The sequence below is a fragment of the Cajanus cajan genome, chromosome 9 (genome assembly GCF_000230855.2).
Source record: "Cajanus cajan strain Asha chromosome 9, NIPB_CcT2T_4, whole genome shotgun sequence".
NCBI lineage: Eukaryota > Viridiplantae > Streptophyta > Magnoliopsida > Fabales > Fabaceae > Cajanus > Cajanus cajan.
In genome coordinates this window covers 47,089,225-47,109,760 of record NC_138525.1, presented here as the reverse complement: position 1 = coordinate 47,109,760, position 20,536 = coordinate 47,089,225, and the positions used below count along the sequence as shown (strand labels likewise).

Sequence of the window (20,536 nt, the reverse complement as noted above, 5' to 3'; positions counted from 1 at the left end):
TATTTGAGTAAATTGTAGTGTTTTTAATGTTTATTGCATGATGTAGAACGCTTTCACCATTTGTATGAATAGATTGAAGATTGGATGTAAAAATGAAAATTGCAAACTGTAGAGTTTCTTGTCGTAGAAACCACGCTAAGCGTCAAAGTGACAGAAAGCTGATAATGTTTTCTGTGATCCTCAAGCTAAGCATTAGCCTATGGCTTAGCATGGTCCATGCTTAGCGTGGCTCAACCAGAGAGTTAAGATGACTCTCTGAAAGTCTTGCACTGAGCGCCCAATCTAGGGTTGAACGCTAGTTGCTCTATTATGCTTTTTTCCTTCTTTGTTTGATGAATTTTATAGGTGTAATATGAATCATGTGTTACTTCTCTCTGGTGACCTATGATATTCAATGATGTGAATTTCTTGTGTTATTCAATGTCATCCTTCAATGAATGTAATTAAGCAGTATGTGATGTGATAAAAATTGATATGGTGGAATGACATGAAAATATTATATGATAATGAGACATGATAATGTGATATCTGTAGACCCCTAAAATTGTCCGGGTCGGAAATAAAACTCGAAGACCCTCAAAGATCGAAGGAAAGTCAGCCAGAAGGACTCCTAGAAGACCATAGGATGGCTATCTGTAGGTTTAGAGGTCTTAGAGTAGCTTAAAATAAGGAAGTGGAGGGAATGAAGCCCAATACGGCCGTACTAAACTTAATACGGCCGTATTGAAGCTTCAACACGGCCGCAGTGAACTCAATACGGTGTATTAAAGTTTCTGAAACTTCAATACGGCCGTACTGAAATCAATACGGCCGTATTGAAGCTTCAATACAGCCGCAGTGAACTCAATACGGGCGTATTGAAATTTCTGAATTTCAATACGGCCGTATTGAACTCAATACGGCCGTATTGAAGTTCAAAAATTTCAATACGGCCGTATTGATTCCATAGCCCGTATTGGGCCTGTTCCCTATAAATATGACGTCAATTGGACGTCATTCTACACTTTGGAACATAGTTTCAACCCTCTCCTTGAGTATTCTGGGGTTTTTGAGCAGTGTTCTGCCCTAGAAATCACTCGGAGAGTTGATCCGACGAAGTTCTTGAGCCCCGAGCCATTTTGCTTGAGGATCGAACCTAGTCGAAGGGAAATCCTCCGGATTTCCATAGTCAAAATTTTATAGGAGGGAGCGAGCGGGCTTGTAGAGCGAGGGAACGCCAAAAAGCTTCCCAGTTTTACGAAATATATAAAAGCACGCTTCAAAGGTTTCTTCTTCAAAATCCTTCCTTTTACTGCTTTCTGATTGTTGCATCGCATATCTAATTTATTCGCCATGTAGATATCTTGTTCATAATCGTTTATAATAAATAGGGGTAATTTAGTAATTTTATATTGTTATTTTAGAAATAATCTGTCATAGGGAACCCGAAAGGGGCGCTGTGGGGTGCTAACACCTTCCTCACGCGTAACCGACTCCCTTACCCGACTCTGGTTGTAATGGCCGAAGTCGATTTTTGAATCGATTGCCTTATCCCTTTTTCCAATGTTTTGAGTAAAACATTGGTGGCGACTCCAAAGAACCCTCCTTTTACGAAAACCGCTAATCCATGGAGGGTCCCGCTTGGGATTAACATGGATTGGTGAGCCTTTTAATAAAATTGTTCGTTTGACGAGGTCTCAGTTTGAGAATAAGTCATTCTAGCAATCCACATTTTTTAAAACAAATAAACGAGTCCAACCATCCCTCGCGAATGCCGAAAGCCCGTTTCGGGCCGGTGGCGACAGATAGCGACTCCACTGGGGAAGCTTCGAGAGTCAGTCCCATTTAGTGACAGATTGTTTTTAACAAATAATAGTTAAAAATTACTTCGTTACCCCTTGCTTGTATGATAACATGATTTATTATATGGCTTTAAATAACTGTTGTATGTTTAAATTCCGCAATTGTTTGAAATAAAAAATGCACACAAACCTTTGCACACAACAGTTCCCTCTATACCCGGGGGCATGAGTGATTAACCATAGGGAGTGGATGTTAGTACGGCCGGTTGTCGAATGGGTCTATAGGTGCCCGTAGACCGTTGTCGGAAAACATCACTCAAGGTGATAACCATGAACTTGAGTCTGACGGTGCGTTGGAGCTTTCCATCGACCTACGATGAGAGGAATTGGGTCCCTATAATGGGGGCACCTTGGGGGCCTTGGACTGGTGAGAACAGTTAGAACCACCTTGAATATGCACCTTTCTGCAGGATACCCCTACCTCGTGATTCGCTCGTGACTGTTCGTGGATGAGTGAATTGTTTGTGTATAGGTTTATGTGATATTGTTTGTGCATTAATAAAACCTCGTGATAAGGTCTAAAGAATAATCCCCATGCATGAAAAAACCATGACATGAGAGGAAAGACCATGTGTGAAAATATAATAAAAGTGAGGAGCATGTGCATCATTACCAATAAAGATATCATGCATCCTCATAAACCATGCATTCTAGGTTCACCAATACCTCTTGACATGAGTAAAAGAGACCCATAATTATCGAGATTCTCCGTTGAGGAGAGATCATAAGTCAAGGAGGGTGATAACATTCTGTTTTAAAAAGGCAGCGCCTTAAAAATGGAGGGTTATCAAGCTCATGTCAAGAGCGTATTCATTCCATAAATTAATTAGATTAAATATTCATTTTTAGAAAGTGGCTGGTCATCTCTCTGTCCTCACACGCGCACAGAAAATCAAGAAGATGGAAGCGCTGGAGGAGCAAAATAAGAAGCTCACAACCGAGCTCTCTCAGCTCAAAGAACAAATGGCGCAAATGATGGAGCTCATGCGTCATCACAATATACATGGATCACACCACAGTGACCATGAGTCCCATCATGGAGAGGAGGGAGAGCACGAGGAAGAGCCTCCACACGCTATACCTATTGGGGCTGGAATTATGATCAAAGAGCCCGAGGTTTCAAAAGAACAATTCCACGCCCTAGAGGATCGGTTGAGGGCTATGGAGGGGCATGATTTTGACATCAAAGATGCCGCCGACATGTGCCTAGTGAGGGACATTCAATTCCCTCCTAAATTTAAAGTGCCAGATTTCCCAAAATACGTGGGATCGACTTGCCCCAAGAGTCATCTCACCATGTACTGCCGAAAGATGGCTGCATATGCCACAAATGAAAAGCTCTTGATCCATTGCTTCCAAGAGAGCTTAGCTGATACCGCGCTCAACTGGTATATGCAGCTAGATGGAAATCTAGTACATACATGGAGGCAGTTGGCCGACGCCTTTCTCAAGCGCTATAAATACAACATCGACCTAACACCCGATAGGTCTGATCTTCAAGCCTTGAGCAAGAATAATGATGAATCTTTCAAGGCGTACGCCCAACGATGGAGGGAGTTGGCGGCACAGATAGAGCCCCCGCTGTCGGACAAGGAGACGGTGTCCATATTCATCAATTCGTTGACTGGTCCCTATTATGACAAGATGATAGGGAACACAACGACACTCTTCTCGGACATCATCACCATTGGGGAAAGGGTGGAACAAGGATTGAAAAGTGGGAAGCTAGCTAAGTCTTCCCAATCATTCGAGGCTAAGAAGATCTTCGGGAAGAAGAAAGAGGGAGGAGTCAACGCCGTAACCATTTCTCCATCTTCTTCCACTTCGAAGTCGGGAAAGTCGCAATACAAGCCTGTGAGGAAGTTTGATAAGCTTCCGACCACATATAGCGACCTCCTGCCGAAGCTAGTAGAAGCTCATCTTCTAGCTTACGTTCCACTAAAGGATAAGGATCCACCTTACCCCGAGTGGTACAAACCACAAGATAAATGTCTATACCACTCGGGGGCATCGGGGCATTCAACGGAGGACTGTAGAGTTCTCAAATATAAGGTCCAAGACCTTATTGATGCTGGGTGGGTCACTTTCGATTCGACAGCATCCGATGTGAGCAAGAATCCTCTACCAAAGCAGGAGTAGAGAATGGCAAAGCCACAATAGGGCCCCTCCATATTTTTCTTTTCTCTTAGGGACTCGTGATCAGTACCCTAGATCATGAGTACCTTTTCATGTAAATAAGGGTTTTGTACAGTTTTACATACATATATCAATAAAGAGGCATTTTTCACATATCACTCTCTCTTTTGTTCTTTTCTCTCTTTCCTCATTAACATTAATAAATTCTAAACCTAAACAGAACCAATAAAATAATTATGTCTGTAATTGTTCGCTCTGACCGGGATCCAAAAGTTGAGGATGAATGGGTTGAGTTGGACAGTGATGAGGAGACCATCTCTCCGGATCTGCAAAGACCGCTAGATCAAGAAACTCGTCTACTCCAACTGTGTCAAGAGAAATTGGAGACCGTAAATTTGGGGCGGGGCCGAGAGATAAAAGAGGTCAATATTGGGACCCATATCAGTGATGAAATAAGGACACATGTTTCCACTATGATTATAATAAAATCATTCTTTCTCATTACTTCTTTTCTTGCTTATAATAAAATTCTAAACCACATTTTTTTTAACCCTGTTTGAATAAACATGAATGAGGTTAAAATCATCTTAATAATAATAAACCCGCATCATTTTTATGTGGAAGTGTGTGTGACAACTTGGAGCACCTTCCCTTGGCCTCGACAAGTGCCATCATGGATAAAAAGAAATCCTAAAAACAAAAAAAAGCTCGGCAGGAAACCCAAAAAAAAAGGGGCTGCGCAAAAATAAGAGCGAAGAACCCGCTAGGAATCCCACAAAAGGGTGACCTAGGCAAAAGTTAGGGTTACTAAAATGAATAAAAACAAAGGTCCGCTAAAACGCCACAAAAGGGTGTTTTAGACAAAAATAAGGACAATCAAAAAACGAAAGAAATCCATGATGGTACCATGAACCGAATTCAAAAAGAAAGGTTCAAGGGAAGTTATCCAAGTTGTCAAATCACAACGTCAATAACAAGATTTGATTAACTTCATGAATGTTTAATCAAACAAGCCTAAACACATAAGCCTACCTTGGCCAAACATTCTTACAAAAACCATTTTTGAAAAATAAATCCCCTCTAAAACACAAACTTCAAAACAAAAATATCTTTCCCTTCTTTTCTCTCTTGTCCCAAAAGATTTTAGAATAATCTAGTGGAAGCATGGAGAAATAAATCATCACTGAAAATGGATCTAATCTGAATAATAAAATGGTGGAAGAACTGAGCCAAGAATTCAAGATCCAACACCACAACTCTTCCCCATATCGGCCAAAGATGAATGGGGCAGTCGAGGCAACCAAAAAGAACATCAAGAAAATAGTGCAAAAGATGGTTGTCTCATTTAAAGACTGACACGAGATGTTACCCTTTGCTCTTCATGATTATAGGACTTCAGGAGGCAATTCTACACGTCGAAGTCGAAAAACCTTATATAAGGGTAATCATGGAAGCAAAACTTTCCGAGGCAGAAAGGGTTCAAAGCTGACACGACCGGTTGAACCTTATCCCAGAGAAACAGCTGAACGCCATATGCCATGGTCAAGCCTATCAGAGGAAGATCAAGAAGGCTTTTGACAAGAAAGTCCACCCTCGAGTCTACCATGAGGGAGAGTTGGCAATGAAGAAATTACTACCAACTCAAAAGGACAAAATCGGAAAGTGGGCCCTAAATCACGAAGGACCGTACATGGTAAAACGAGCTTTCTCAGGAGGAGCATTGATCCTCACAAACATGGATGGAGAAGAACTTCGATACTTAGTCAACACTGACGTGGTAAAGAAGTACTATGCTTGAAGGCGTTGCTTGCATAGGCCCGCTAGGATGAAAACCCAAAAAGGGCGTCCTAGGCAAAAGTTAGGGCAAAATAAAAAGCCCGCCAGTACAAGGGTACTAGGCAAAACAACGGCAAAATCATCCCCGCTAGGATACGTCCTAGGCAAAAGTTACGGGCAAAAGAATAAAATGTAAAAGCAAAGCAAACAACGATCTCTTGAATCGAAAACCGAAAGGCGGTTCAAGTGATTATCTTCTAGAAGCAAGCGTCTTGCAGCATCTACACTCCTGGCTCAGGCCGAAGCAATTAGGGGAACATAAAGAGCAACAATTACAGATATATTGTTAAGCCCAATGTATATAGCCTACCCTGGCCAGCCATTCTTCAGAAATTCCCTTTGCAAATCTTTCTGTAAAAACATTTGTGAATATCAATAAAATATCTATTCATTTCTCTTCTCTCTTGACCATGTGATTATGCCTCTAAATTGGTATTTCATAAAAATTGTACGAAATTCCTTTAATAATTGGTCAATAAAGAAAATTGGAGGGATTCCTATAAAATCCATAATCTCCTGCATAAAAGGCTCACAAAAATATTCCCTCACGTCGACGACAGAAATTCCTTCAAGAAGAGGAGGATAGGGAGAGCCATTCATTTTTCTAAAAAGCATTAATAAAATAATCAAACTTGCATTTGTGCATCACACACACATTAGTTGCACATTCAAAGACCTTATCATGAGGCAATTGCATAAAATAAAAAAAATAGAAAATTACTTGTATATGGCAGCGGTCAACAGAAAAAACCGCAAATCAACAGAAAAGGCAAAAAATACAAAAAAGCCAAAAATGACAAAAAGGCAAAAGATTTGGAAAATCAATCGCCTCTTTCAGAATAACTAAGCCTGGAGAGGCTTGCCGAAATAATACTCTTTCAGAATATTTGAGCCTGGAGAGGCTCGCCGAAATAATACTCTTTCAGAATAACTGAGCCTGGAGAGGCTCGCCAAAATAATACTCCACATCAAAGAATAATTGAGCCTGGAGAGGCTCGCAGAAATAATACTCCCCAGAGAAACCTCAACTCAAGCTCACGGAACGAATCCCCAGCGAGAGCTATCAAAGCAAGATCGACGACATTCCCAATGGAAGCACGATCACCCAAGCAGTATATCTAGTCAAAGGACTTAAAACTTCCTCAGTGGAAGATAGCTCTCTGACTCAAGCGCTGAGTGAGGCTAAGCCTGCAGAGGCTTCCTAAATAATACTCTGGGATACATAAGATCCCACATTCCCCAGTCGCCTACTCAGAGGCATCCCTGCAAAAGGAGAAAAATCAAAAAAAACATCAATAACCATTCCCCAAGCGGAATTTGGCACTCAGCCGAACACTGAACTTCAAATCCCCAGTCGCCTATTCAGAGGCACTCTTTCAAAAAAAAAAAAAAAAAAAAAAAAAAAAGATCAATAATCATTCCCCAAGCGGAATCCGGCTCTCAGCCTATCATTGAACATCAAGATGATCTGCCTAACAGAAGAGGCCAATCACAACCAATGACAAAATCCCCTGGCGGATAACAGCCTACACAGAGGCAACAAAATCCAAAAATTAAAAAGAGTTACCCGAATAAGGATAACCGGGATACTCCACCAACGTCCAAAGGACGTCAGCCAATCATAAGGCACTGCTCATCTCAGAAAGAGCATCTTCGTGTCTACACCCCAAGGAAACAGAAATTCCTCAATGGGCGCCAACTACTCAATGGAAAGTTGGGACACAAGAACCTATGAGTAACTGCACATCCCCTAGACGGATCCCTGCGTTATCCAGCCCTCAGTGGCACAAAAATCAAAAACAATCGTCGAAGCAGCATCGTGGACTGTGGAGACAAAATCAACATCCAGAATCCCCAGCGGATAACAGCCTACACAGAGGCAGCAAAAATCAGAAAATCAAAAAGAGATACCCGAATAAGGATAAACCGGGATACTCCACCAACGTCAAAGGACGTCAGCCAAACATAAGGCATCGCTCAACTCAGAGAGAAAGAGCATCTGTGTCTACACCCCAAGGAGTCAGAAATTCCCCATGGGTACCAACAATGCAATGCAAGTTGGGGCACAGGAACCTGTGAATGACTGCACATCCCCTAGACGGATCCCTGCGTTATCCAGCCCTCAGTGGCACAAAATCAGAAAAAACCGTCGAAGCAGCATCGTGGACTGTGGAGACAAAATCATCTCAAAGCCTAAAAGGCAATACTTAGCTACCCAGATGTCCAGAGCACCGAGGTATGCACAAAGCCTGGAGAGGCAATACTCAGCTACCCAGATGTCCAGAGCACCGAGGTATGCACAAGCCTGGAGAGGCGGTACTCAGCTACCCAGATGCCCAGAGCACCGAGGTATGCACAAGCCTAAAAGGCAATACTCAGCTACCCAGATGTCCAGAGCACCGAGGTATGCACAAGCCTGGAGAGGCGGTACTCAGCTACCCAGATGCCCAGAGCACCGAGGTATGCACAAGCCTAAAAGGCAATACTCAGCTACCCAGATGTCCAGAGCACCGAGGTACGCACAAAGCCTGGAGAGGCGATACTCAGCTACCCAGATGTCCAGAGCACCGAGGTATGCACAAGCCTGGAGAGGCGATACTCAGCTACCCAGATGTCCAGAGCACCGAGGTATGCACAAGCCTGGAGAGGCAATACTCAGCTACCCAGATGTCCAGAGCACCGAGGTATGCAATGAGCCTGGAGAGGCGACGACTAATACTCAACCTGGAGAGGCTACTCAACAATTTTCCACCGGAAGACACTACAAGTCAGAAGGTTGGCGTATTACCCGGACAATTGGGTCAACTCCTTTACTTGTCAATCGACACACTAAAAAGACCGTTTGACTAAGTAAAGGGGGGGCAGCTGTAGACCCCTAAAATTGTCCGGGTCGGAAATAAAACTCGAAGACCCTCAAAGATCGAAGGAAAGTCAGCCAGAAGGACTCCTAGAAGACCATAGGATGGCTATCTGTAGGTTTAGAGGTCTTAGAGTAGCTTAAAATAAGGAAGTGGAGGGAATGAAGCCCAATACGGCCGTACTAAACTTAATACGGCCGTATTGAAGCTTCAACACGGCCGCAGTGAACTCAATATGGTGTATTAAAGTTTCTGAAACTTCAATACGGCCGTACTGAAATCAATACGGCCGTATTGAAGCTTCAATACAGCCGCAGTGAACTCAATACGGGCGTATTGAAATTTCTGAATTTCAATACGGCCGTATTGAACTCAATACGGCCGTATTGAAGTTCAAAAATTTCAATACGGCCGTATTGATTCCATAGCCCGTATTGGGCCTGTTCCCTATAAATATGACGTCAATTGGACGTCATTCTACACTTTGGAACATAGTTTCAACCCTCTCCTTGAGTATTCTGGGGTTTTTGAGCAGTGTTCTGCCCTAGAAATCACTCGGAGAGTTGATCCGACGAAGTTCTTGAGCCCCGAGCCATTTTGCTTGAGGATCGAACCTAGTCGAAGGGAAATCCTCCGGATTTCCATAGTCAAAATTTTATAGGAGGGAGCGAGCGGGCTTGTAGAGCGAGGGAACGCGAAAAAGCTTCCCAGTTTTACGAAATATATAAAAGCACGCTTCAAAGGTTTCTTCTTCAAAATCCTTCCTTTTACTGCTTTCTGATTGTTGCATCGCATATCTAATTTATTCGCCATGTAGATATCTTGTTCATAATCGTTTATAATAAATAGGGGTAATTTAGTAATTTTATATTGTTATTTTAGAAATAATCTGTCATAGGGAACCCGAAAGGGGCGCTGTGGGGTGCTAACACCTTCCTCACGCGTAACCGACTCCCTTACCCGACTCTGGTTGTAATGGCCGAAGTCGATTTTTGAATCGATTGCCTTATCCCTTTTTCCAATGTTTTGAGTAAAACATTGGTGGCGACTCCAAAGAACCCTCCTTTTACGAAAACCGCTAATCCATGGAGGGTCCCGCTTGGGATTAACATGGATTGGTGAGCCTTTTAATAAAATTGTTCGTTTGACGAGGTCTCAGTTTGAGAATAAGTCATTCTAGCAATCCACATTTTTTAAAACAAATAAACGAGTCCAACCATCCCTCGCGAATGCCGAAAGCCCGTTTCGGGCCGGTGGCGACAATATGAAAATGCATAGAGTCTTGATTTACATGCACCATTTGCATAAATTTTTTTAAGGGTACGATATGGAATACACTGCCAAGGAAGGCCTTCATGTGTAAAAGCTTAGGGATAGCCGGTTTGTAAGTCCCAGTCTTGCCCATTGTGTGCATAGGATGTATCTTGTGCGGTTTAGCTATCCTGACTAGACCCTAGTAGTATGTGCTTCTAGTGAGAGTGCATAAAGGGTGTGACCCGGCATGTACTCCTAGACTACTCTACGTGTGTTGCTGGCGATAATGCACCATCTGATGTTGTACTGGTGCCACATGCATGATAATATGTAGTTTGTTTCCATTACATGTGCATTTTAATGTTATTTGTTAAATTGATTTTTATGTCTTGGATGAGCGGAATGTGTGTCGCAACCCAAAATTTTTTTATCTCACGACTAATGGTTTAGACATCCTTTTGAAAATCACATCAATTAAGGAATGCTCGGACACCAGACTAATCCTTAATTAATGATTTTGAAAATAGGTTCATGGAGTCGCCACCAATGTTTTACTCAAAACATTGGGAAAAGAAAAGGTTTTTAAAGATCCAATAATGGCCTTGATAACCAGAATTGGGTTTAGGGGTCGATTACATGTAGGGAAGGTATTAAGCACCCCTACAACGCCCTTAATCGGCACTCTTATGATGAAGATAGCATAGTAAGAATTAATAATTTAAATATTTAATCCCCTTTATAAATTATTATTTACATGCTTGAAATTTAAATTACATGGTTAATCCTAAAACGTCTACATGATTGCTTTTATTATAACAATATTTGAAATAAAAGAATAGAGAAAGGGAGAATCGACTGAAACACCTCTTAAATGAGATCTATTGAATCTTCAAATATGAAGATCTTTAGGTGCTTTGTGGAAACCTTTCACACTACAATATGCCTCACCAATTTCAAGAAAGAAATACAATAAGAGGGAGACAGATAAAGAATTTTTGTGCTCAAAGGAATCTTATCAGAAATTTCTCAGCCACCTGGCGAACTGTGCCCGAGTCTGCTATTTATAGACATTAGAAGTGTGCCAGAATGACCCGTTCTAGATTCAGAACAGCCCATTATGGATTTGAACGTTATATTTTAATTTCCTATCCTGGAATGGCCCATTCTGAAACTAGAACGGCTCGTTCCAGAGTTGAGTTTAACACATAGCTGCCTATGCTGGAACAGACCATTCTAGACTAGGGTTTTAGGGCTTTTTTGTAACTTGGAACAACACGTTCTAGTTTGGGAATGACCCGTTCCAAATTAGGAACGACCCATTCCAACTTGGGAACGACTCGTTCCAGTTTTGGAACATCCCGTTCTGGGCTACTAAAACCACTTTATTTGGGTTTTAGGCCTTCTGATGTCGTGTTCAGTTGTTTCCATGCTTCGGGAGCTCCTTTCCTTGATAATAGACGTCCATTTCATTGCTTTTGTGGGTCTGGACGAAATTGGGTGCCTACAGCTACCCCTCTTTACTTGTCATTTGAAATAGCTATGTGTTGTTTTTCCAAAGGCAAGTAAAGACGTAGACATTTTGTCCGAGTCTTCTCTCCGTCTCTTTGTGCTGGCGCTTCTACGTTGCTTCCCTTGGATAGGTGTATTTGCTCGTATCCTTGCCCTTTAAAGCAGCTGAGTGCTGGGTTGCGTACTCTATTAGGTAACAAGGGTGACAAACTATACACCTGATCTTCAGTCTTCGAGTAGATGCTCCATTGTTTCTCTTGTGATAGTGAGGTGAAAATTTGGATCTTCACTATTGTTTTGACAATAGATACCTTCACGTTGTTTCTTTCGAGTAGACGGTGTTCCCTATATCCTCGCCCCTTAGAGCAACTAAGTGTTGGGTTGTATACTCTGTTAGGTGTCAAGGATGGTAAACCAAAATATCTAGGCTTCAAGATCCATGAGAATTCTCCATGTCGATTCTTTTGTTGCTGTGTCTGAATCTTCTCCTTTGCTTCAACAATGTAGATGTCCCCTACATCATTTCCTCCGGGTAGACAGTGTTTTCCTATATCCTTGCTCTTTAGAGCAACAAAGTGTTGGGTTGTATGCTCTGTTGGGTGTTCAAGGATGGTAAACCAAAACATCTAGGCTTCTGGTCTTGATGTAGATGCTCCATTGTTTCTCTTGTGATAGTGCGTTCTTTTATTTGTAGCTTGTTGCAGCTTTGTCGTATACCGGATTAGGAGGTGAGTACAGTCTCTCCAGACCTCTCCCTCACAAATTTTTCGTATACCGGATTGGGAGTTGAGTATAGTCTCTCTAGACCTTTCTCTCATGGCTTTGTCGTATACCGAATTGGGAAGTGAGTACGATCTCTCCAAACCTTTCCCTCACAGCTTTGTCGTATACCGAATTAAGATGTGAGTACCGTCTCTCGAAACCTTTCTCTCATGGCTTTGTTGCATACCAGATTGGGATGTGAGTATCGTCTCTCCAAACTTTCTCCTCACAACTTTGTTGTATACCGAATTGGGATGTGAGTACCGTCTCTCCAGACCTTTCCCTCACGGCTTTGTCGTATATCGGATTGGGATGAGTACCGTATCTCCAAACCTTTTTTGTATTTTGAGGAAACTGTCGGTGCCTTTATTGGTTTGCTTAAATTATGGTAGATATTGCCCCAATGATGTCGGGCAGGAGGTGTATCATGATGCCTCTAGTTTGGGCTGCTTTTGTCTTTTGTTTAGATGCTGTCAATTGGAATTTGTGTTTCCTTTTTGGCTTTTCTTGTTGGGATGCAAAAATGTTGAATGCTTATTTATTCAGGATTTATCTATTTATTTTTTGAATAATCCCCCTTGGATAAAGAAAACTTTCTAAGTGTGTGAAATGTTGTTGGATGAGCGCAATGCATGTGTTTGATTTTAGTGTTTTAGAATGTGGCTTTCCTTTTCTCTTTCTCACGAATAAACTACTCTATTTGATGCACAACATTTAGTTGTGTTGGCCATTTGATGTATTGAACCATCTTGGGGCTCTCTCTTTTCTTCTTTTCTTGTTTAAAAACCCTAATTTTTGCCTAGGATGTATCTTAGCGAGTAATTTTTCTCTTTGCTTTTGCCCTAATTTTTGCCTAGGATGCCCTTTGCAGGTTTTCATCCCAGCGGGTCATTTCCATTTTTCTCTTTCCCCTTTTGTTTTTGGACATTTTCAAATTTTGACAACCATCAACAATATACGTCATTAGGATGGGACAAGATAGAAAGGAAAGAAAGGATGATTTAGAATGAATGAGTGGTGGAGGTAGGTCAGTGTTTAAGTTTTCAAACAAACATTTCCTTGGATAATTGTTATAATCATTTTTCTAATTGTCTTGGACTACATGTTTGAGTCTCGGGCAGAGTCTTTGTAGAATTTGGCCTCTTGTAAAAGTGTTTAAGCCGCCTTTTGGCCTTCAATTATGAGAATCATCACTTTCTATTTTTATCCCTTTTAGATCCCTAATTTTTTCCTAGGATGTGTCCTAGCGGGAACTTTTAATCTTTTTTTTTCCTATGACCCCCTTTTGCGGGTTTTCATCCTAGCAGCATTTTGCAAGCGATGTTTTTCAAACATAACACTTCTTTACTTTGACAAAACCTCTTGCCATCTGCGTTTAGGAGGACCAGTGTCTTTGATGATTGACACTGCCCCCGTCCCATACACCAAGGAGAAAGATGTTGCCCTGGTCTACGGGTGTTGAGATTTCTTTCATGGACTCAGATTTATGCTTCCTTTATCAGTCAAATTGGGTTGAGGTTTTTTTCAAGTCTCTTCTTATGCAATAAGAATCTTATGTAAGATTCTTCTGATGACTTTCTTATCTTTGTGTGTTTCGAGGAAGTGATCTCCTTTTCTACCTTAGACACAAATAATGTGTCGTAGATGTTCGAAGCTTTGATTAATTTTATTATCTTCAATCATGTCTATTTTTTTGTTTTTGCCTTTTTTTGTCTTTTTTTTTGGTTTTGGGCACTATGATTGGTTTTAGATTTTAGTGATAAAAAGGAGAAGGGAATGAAACAAAGATTTGTAGAAATGACGTATTTTATTGACGAATGTAAAAACTTATACAAGCCCTTATTTTGTTTGAACTCATGACAGTGGGCGAAGGTCATGAGTTGAGCATGAATTTAAAACAATTTATTTTTTCTTTTTTTTTTAAAAAAAAAAAGAGAGCCCACTACTCTAGTAATTCTCAAATTTATACTCCAAGGTCACTCCTCATCATGCTTGTGCAATGGGTGCTTGTCGATGCTAGGTGTGTTGGTGTCAAATTTCAACCACCCAGCGTCTATAAGTCCTTGCACACGGAATTGTAGGGCCTTGCATCGCTCCACAGAGTGCCCCGAAGAGTTAGAGTGATAGTCGCACCTTTCCTCGGGTTGGTACCATGGTGGGTAAGAGGGGTCCATCTTTTTCGTTGGAGGAATTCGAACTATCATCGAAGCCTCTAGGAGTTGGGGTAGTATTTCTGCATATGTAATGGGGATTTTGTCTACTACCCTGTCATCTCTAGGCTTTGCCTGTGGTGCGACTCGACTCTTTGGAGCAAAGATGACAACATGAACCCCTTCTTCCCTCTTCTTTTCGTAGGTTTTCCTGCGGTCGCAACTCGTCGGAGCTTGCCCTATCTTCCCACTTTTTAATCCTTGCTCAACCCTCTCACCAATGGTGACTATGTCGGCAAATAGGGTTGAGGTGTTCCCTATCATCTTGTCATAATAGGGTCCACTTAAAGAGTTGATGAACATTGTCACCATTTCCTTGTCAGATAATGAAGGCTCTATTTGCACAGCCAATTCTCTCCATCTTTGTGCATAGGTTTTGAAGGACTCATCGCCCTTCTTGCTCAAGCTTTGTAAATCAGACCTATCAGGAATTAGGTCGATGTTATACTTGTATCGACAGAGAAAAGCGTCGGCTAACTGTTTCCATGTTTGGATCTTCCCTCCATCTGCATGTACCAGTTGAGATCAGCATCTGAAAAGCTTTCCTGAAAATAGTGTATCAAGAGCTTTTCATTGTCCACGTAGGCTGCCATCTTCCTACAATACATTGTTAGATGTCCTTTTGGACAACTGGTTCCAATGTACATTTGGAAGTCAGGGATTTTGAACTTGGCGGGAAATTGGATGTCCTGCACCAAACACATATCCGTAGCCTCTTAAATGTCAAAATTGTGGCCTTCCACAGCTCTTAGTCTTTCTTCCAAGGCGTTCAAATGATCTTTGGAAACGTCACCGACGTTGCTAGCACTATTATCTTGCTGCAATTTGTTCATGGCCTCAAGCATTCTAGCCATTTGTTCCTTGAGCTGTTCAAGCTCCTCATTGAGGACATGATTTCTTTCCTCTAGGCCTTCCACAACTTTTATCTTTTGAGTTCGTGTGAGTACGGAATGTTGAAAAGCCACCTTTAAGGGATAAGATAATTTCCTATCAAGCTTATTTAAATGGTAATGCATGAAGGGAGTTTCTATCAAAGACTTGATGGGTCATCCTTGTCAAGAGATGAGTTATCGGTGTTCCTCTTCATAATATTTTATGATGTGACAAAGGTCACACTGATTTCTCGTCTTTGATACAAATCTCCTTGTGATCCTAAATATATGGTATGCATGTTCCTTTTTTTTCTTCTTTTTATTGTCCTTTTATTTTCATGCGAATTTTATATAAAAATTTGCAGGAAAAGTGATTCTTATGAATTTTTTTGCGAAATTTTATCTCTAGGTAATATCTTTGTGGATAATATATTTTTGCGAACTTTAAAATTCGCAAGAAATTTTTTTGCAGAATTTCTTGTGAAAAAATTCGTAGAAAACTTTTCTGCGAATTTTTTCGCAAGAAATTTTGTAAAATTTTGTAATAAAAAAATTAAAGAAATTGTTGCAGAAAGTTTCTAGAAAATTTATAATTCAAAGTAATTTTTGTGTAATTTTTTTTCTAAATTTCTTACAAATTTAAAATTTACAAGAAATTATGTTATAATTGTGAGTATCAAATCATCATTAATTAGTTCTTCAATTATTATCTTTCAAAGACTCGCAATGAATTTATAATATGTTTTTCACACCTCCAACATGTGATTGACGACCTTTTATAATTTTAGAATGTAGGTTATAGGTCTAACTCAATCTACAAGATTAACTTGCAAGACAAGTGTTGTATCTAGTTATATACTTTTTAATTGTCTTATTTCTAATCAATATGGGACTTAAAATTTTCTTTAAAAAATAATTAGATCATGTTCTTAGAAATAAAATTGTTGCAATCATATTGAACTACAAAATTATATTATTATAAATTATATTAACTCTTAAAATATTCAATATTCTATGAAAAATAGTTTTTTATTAAATAAGTTTTTTAAAAAATTATCATTAAATTAAAACTCATTATCATTAATTTATATATTTAATTAAAATAAATATTAAATTAATTAATATTTTAAATTAAAATTAATTTTTATGAAATATTTGTAAACAATTTAGTAAAAATAATATTTTTTTCAAGTAAATACTTTTAATTTTAAAATTTTATGAATTATCAATAAATTAAAACTCATTATCATTGATTTATTATATTTACAAAATTTTATATATTTAGTTTAATTTAATTTAATATTAAAATTAATTATAATGATATATTTATAAATAATTTAGTAAAATAATATTTTCTAATTAAAACATTTAATTATTAAACTTATAAATTTAAATATTTTTTATTTTTCATGCGAATTAAAATTGGCAGAAAAATTCACAGGAAAATTACATGCGAAATCTTTCTATTATTTATGATAATACTGATAAATATTACCTGCAAATTTATTTTCACAAGAAAATCTGCAAGAATTTTCTACAAATATTTTTACCATGAAAAAAAAAACTATGACCATCAAAATTGTAGCAAAATTTGTAAAAATTTCTAATAGATTATTTTTCATAAAAAAATTTGTAAAAAACTTCTGCAAATTATTTTTTGCAAAAAATTTCTGTAGATTTATTATTACAAAAAAAAATTTGTAAAAAAACTCACAGAAAAATAACATTTTTATAATAGTGAGTAATGACACACCATTCGTTCTATTTTTTCTTTTTCTTTTTGTTAATACCATTCTTTCTATTATTCTAACATAAAACATAATACATTTTTATTAAAAGTTAAACCAACACTAATTTCAACTTATACCGAAGAACAAAACTCATATTTTACTCTCAGCTACCCCATACTGCAACTAAAGCATACATACATAGATTTTAAAAACTGTGCACTATTAAATAGACAAAGTTTTTGAACCGTAGTTAGGGTAGAGTAATATATAACTAACCAGTTTGCTGGTGAACCTTGGTTGCTTGAGCAGTGTTTGGTATAGACCTTCTCTGATGACTTGAGGATTGATGCTTGTCTTGCAACCCATGATCGCAATCACATAACAGTTTAAAGATGGCTCATGAAATAGCTTCGCTGTGGGACTCAGTGGTTCACCCTCTCTTGATGCCATATTTGTTCCCTTTCAGTCGCCACAGATTTTATTCCTGCGAGCAGTGTATATATTCAAGGTGCAAAAACTGTTGTATTGTTAGAACCCTCAAGCCCAATGTGTGGAACAGGTAATAAGGTGGATTATAAAGGTGATCAAAATGCCATAATTTATTTCATCAACTTCTTTAAATTTTGGCAATATTATATTTTCTTTTATCAGTCTTTTAATATTTTGTAAATAAATAAAAGTAGATATTTTAATATTTCAAAAACGTTAAAGTATTTACGAATTTTACCTAATAAATAATTGTGGAGTCTATGCAAAGTTTTTTAATTTTTTTTATTATATACTCTTCATTTAGGAATTGTAAGCTTTATCTTGAAACAAAGAAGAAAGATTGACCTGCTACTCTTATGATCAATTTTTACAATGTTAAAATGATTTTTTTTTCTAAGAAAACATGGCTTATAAGTATAAATTAATTTTTAATTAATTATCAGTTTTGAAATATTATATAAATCATGTATAGTATAAATAAAAGAATTATCCATATTTAGCAAGAAAAAGAATTTAGATTAGATAAGAAAATTAAGAAGAGTTTGTAGAATTTAAAATTGTTCTTAAATTTTGTCTACCGGAGGCTGCCTAAGAAACGGTTGGGTATGCTTTAATTCCAACCTAGTGGCTCTGTTCTTCCATATATGGCTCTATGAGTGTGAAAAGGAAAAGTTATTCAAAACAAATCCACAAATAAACGATGCAGCTTAAAAGACTTGATTATGATTTGGCTGCGATTAATGCAGAGAAGATTAGAGAAAGAAATCAACGGTGAGAAAGGAGCTAGAACTTACAATTAAATGCAACCACCACCAGCCTTCAGCACAAGTCAGGCTCAGGAAAAAACGGATGAAACCAAATCATTACTCCAACTCAAATAGACCCTCAAATTCAACTACACATTTCATCAAAAACCTTACATGCACAAGTTCAAAATCACTGAATCACCAAGCTTAATTGCATAAAGTGAAATTCACATGGGTCTCTCTTTCTGCTTTGTTAAATCTGAGAGGAGACCAAAGATTGTTGACCAAATCCCACAAACGATTTCAGATTTCATTATTTTATAACACGGACCAATCATGCTTCTCTAACTTGATGCTGGGCATGTGCTAGACGAGACCGATTCAAGAAAAACATAATAATATATTTGCCGATACCACCTCTCTCCTTTTATTATTTGTTTATTTTGTTTCAGCGGAGGTATATCCATGAATAAATGACAAAATATGTTGTGTAATACCGTATGAAGTAAGTTAGCACTATTATTTGATTTCAAGTTATCTTTTATAATAAATTATTAAATTTTATAGGGACGGATTTATTGGTAAGAGACTGAGACAGTTGTCTTCACTAATTTTTTTTATCACTTATAAATATATTTATAATTAAAAATTATAAATAATTTAAAATGTGGTTAAAAAATAATTTATGTTATAAATTATTTTAATTCAATTATTTTCATTCTTCTAATTAAATATTTTAATTATTATTTCTCTATTTTTAATATGATTTTTACACATTATTCTTGCAACCAAAAATTTTCTCTCTCAATTATGTAAACTTATATTTTCTTTTTTATCTTTACATAAATATTTTTTTAATTGTCTAACCTTTTGGTTTACTATATTTTAATTAAAAATTTAGTTTACATATTTAAACATGTTTATTTATTATAAATTTTAATTATATTATAATTTAAATATTAAAAATATTTGTTAAATTTTAATTAGATAAAAATAAATTTTATCATATATAATATATAACTAAAATACTAATTTATATATATAATTAAATAATATTTTCACTATCTAAAAATTTTGGATTAGTTAATGTACGACAACAATACTTAATTAGTTAATAGTGTAAAATTGTTTTACACAATACAATACATGAACATTAAACTCTAGGTATCTTCTTTCGAAATCAAGTTATTATTTAGATATTATTATCTTTGATTCTAAAACTCTAGGTATCTCCTTACAAAATCAAGTTATTAATTAGATATCATTATCTTTAGTTCTAAATTATAAACAAATCATCAATACTAAAAAAAATAATTAAGTTGGTTGATTTTAATTAATTCTGTCATAAATTTAAATTTTATTTCAAAAATACTTTATGTTTAAATGGTTGTTATATTTAATATTAGTTATAAATGAATGTATAGAGAATAGAGTTAACAATTAATTAAGGCATAAAAGATATTTATCCTTGAGTAATTTTAAAAACTAATAATTGTTGTTTATAATTAGAAGCACAAAAAAATTTAATTTGTTGCTTATAATAAGGATTAGTGGTATTAGGAGAAGATATAATATGTTATGGGATAATTGATAAAAGGAAAAATTTTAAGTACAATTCTTTAGGTGTGATTGACATTATTTTTCAATCAGAATTGGAGTTTATCTCAATAATAAATATATATTGATGTGACATGCATTAAATGGAAGTATATATTATTGAGATAAAATTTTAACTCTAATTGAAAACAACACTAACTATGCTCAAATTAGAGTTTTGCATTAATAATATGCATAAAGATGTTAGTTTTTGTTAGAAGTATGAGACTTCATTTTTCTCATGTTTATAGGGAGGGAAATGGTTGTGTTGATAACTTAGCGAAGTTTGGTCTTAGACACCTGAATCTTATTGGTGAACTTCTATTCCCTCTTCTATAGTATCACTACAAAAAAAAAAATGTGATTTGTGGGGGTTATTTTGGCTATTTTTGGTGGTTAAAAACCGCCACAAATCATATTACCAGCGTCATTAATAATCGTCAGATACACAGTCGTCAAAAACGGTTTGTGGCGCATATTTTGTAAAGCTGGTTTCGGGTGTCAGAAAATTCAATCACTTTGTGGTGGTTTTAAAGCGCTATAAAATGCATTTTAATGTTACTTGTTTTAGAGTTTCTGATGGTTTAAAATCACCACAAAATTTATCTAAATTTTTCTTGATTTAACATTTCTGATGGTTTTGAACCGACACAAAATTGCATTTTATTTTTATTTTTCTCACATTATCTTTTAAATT

General features: G+C 37.3%; 1 protein-coding gene across 4 annotated transcripts in view; it reads right to left on the bottom strand.

The window, feature by feature from the left end:
* LOC109806487 (wax ester synthase/diacylglycerol acyltransferase 5) overlaps positions 1-18,755 on the bottom strand; it is a 30,287-nt gene extending 11,532 nt beyond the window's left edge. Inside the window, exons 1-2 of one of the 4 annotated variants that reach the window (XM_083063027.1) lie at positions 18,292-18,755; positions 17,285-17,525 (exon numbers count right to left, since the gene is read on the bottom strand). In XM_083063027.1, the coding sequence (XP_082919153.1) occupies positions 17,285-17,458 (174 nt within the window). In that variant the 5' untranslated portion in view covers positions 17,459-17,525; positions 18,292-18,755. The remainder of the gene's footprint in view (positions 1-17,284; positions 17,526-18,291) is intronic. The other 3 variants (XM_083063026.1, XM_083063024.1, XM_083063025.1) reach the window with 3 other exon arrangements.
* Between the last annotated feature and the right edge of the window lie 1,781 nt (positions 18,756-20,536).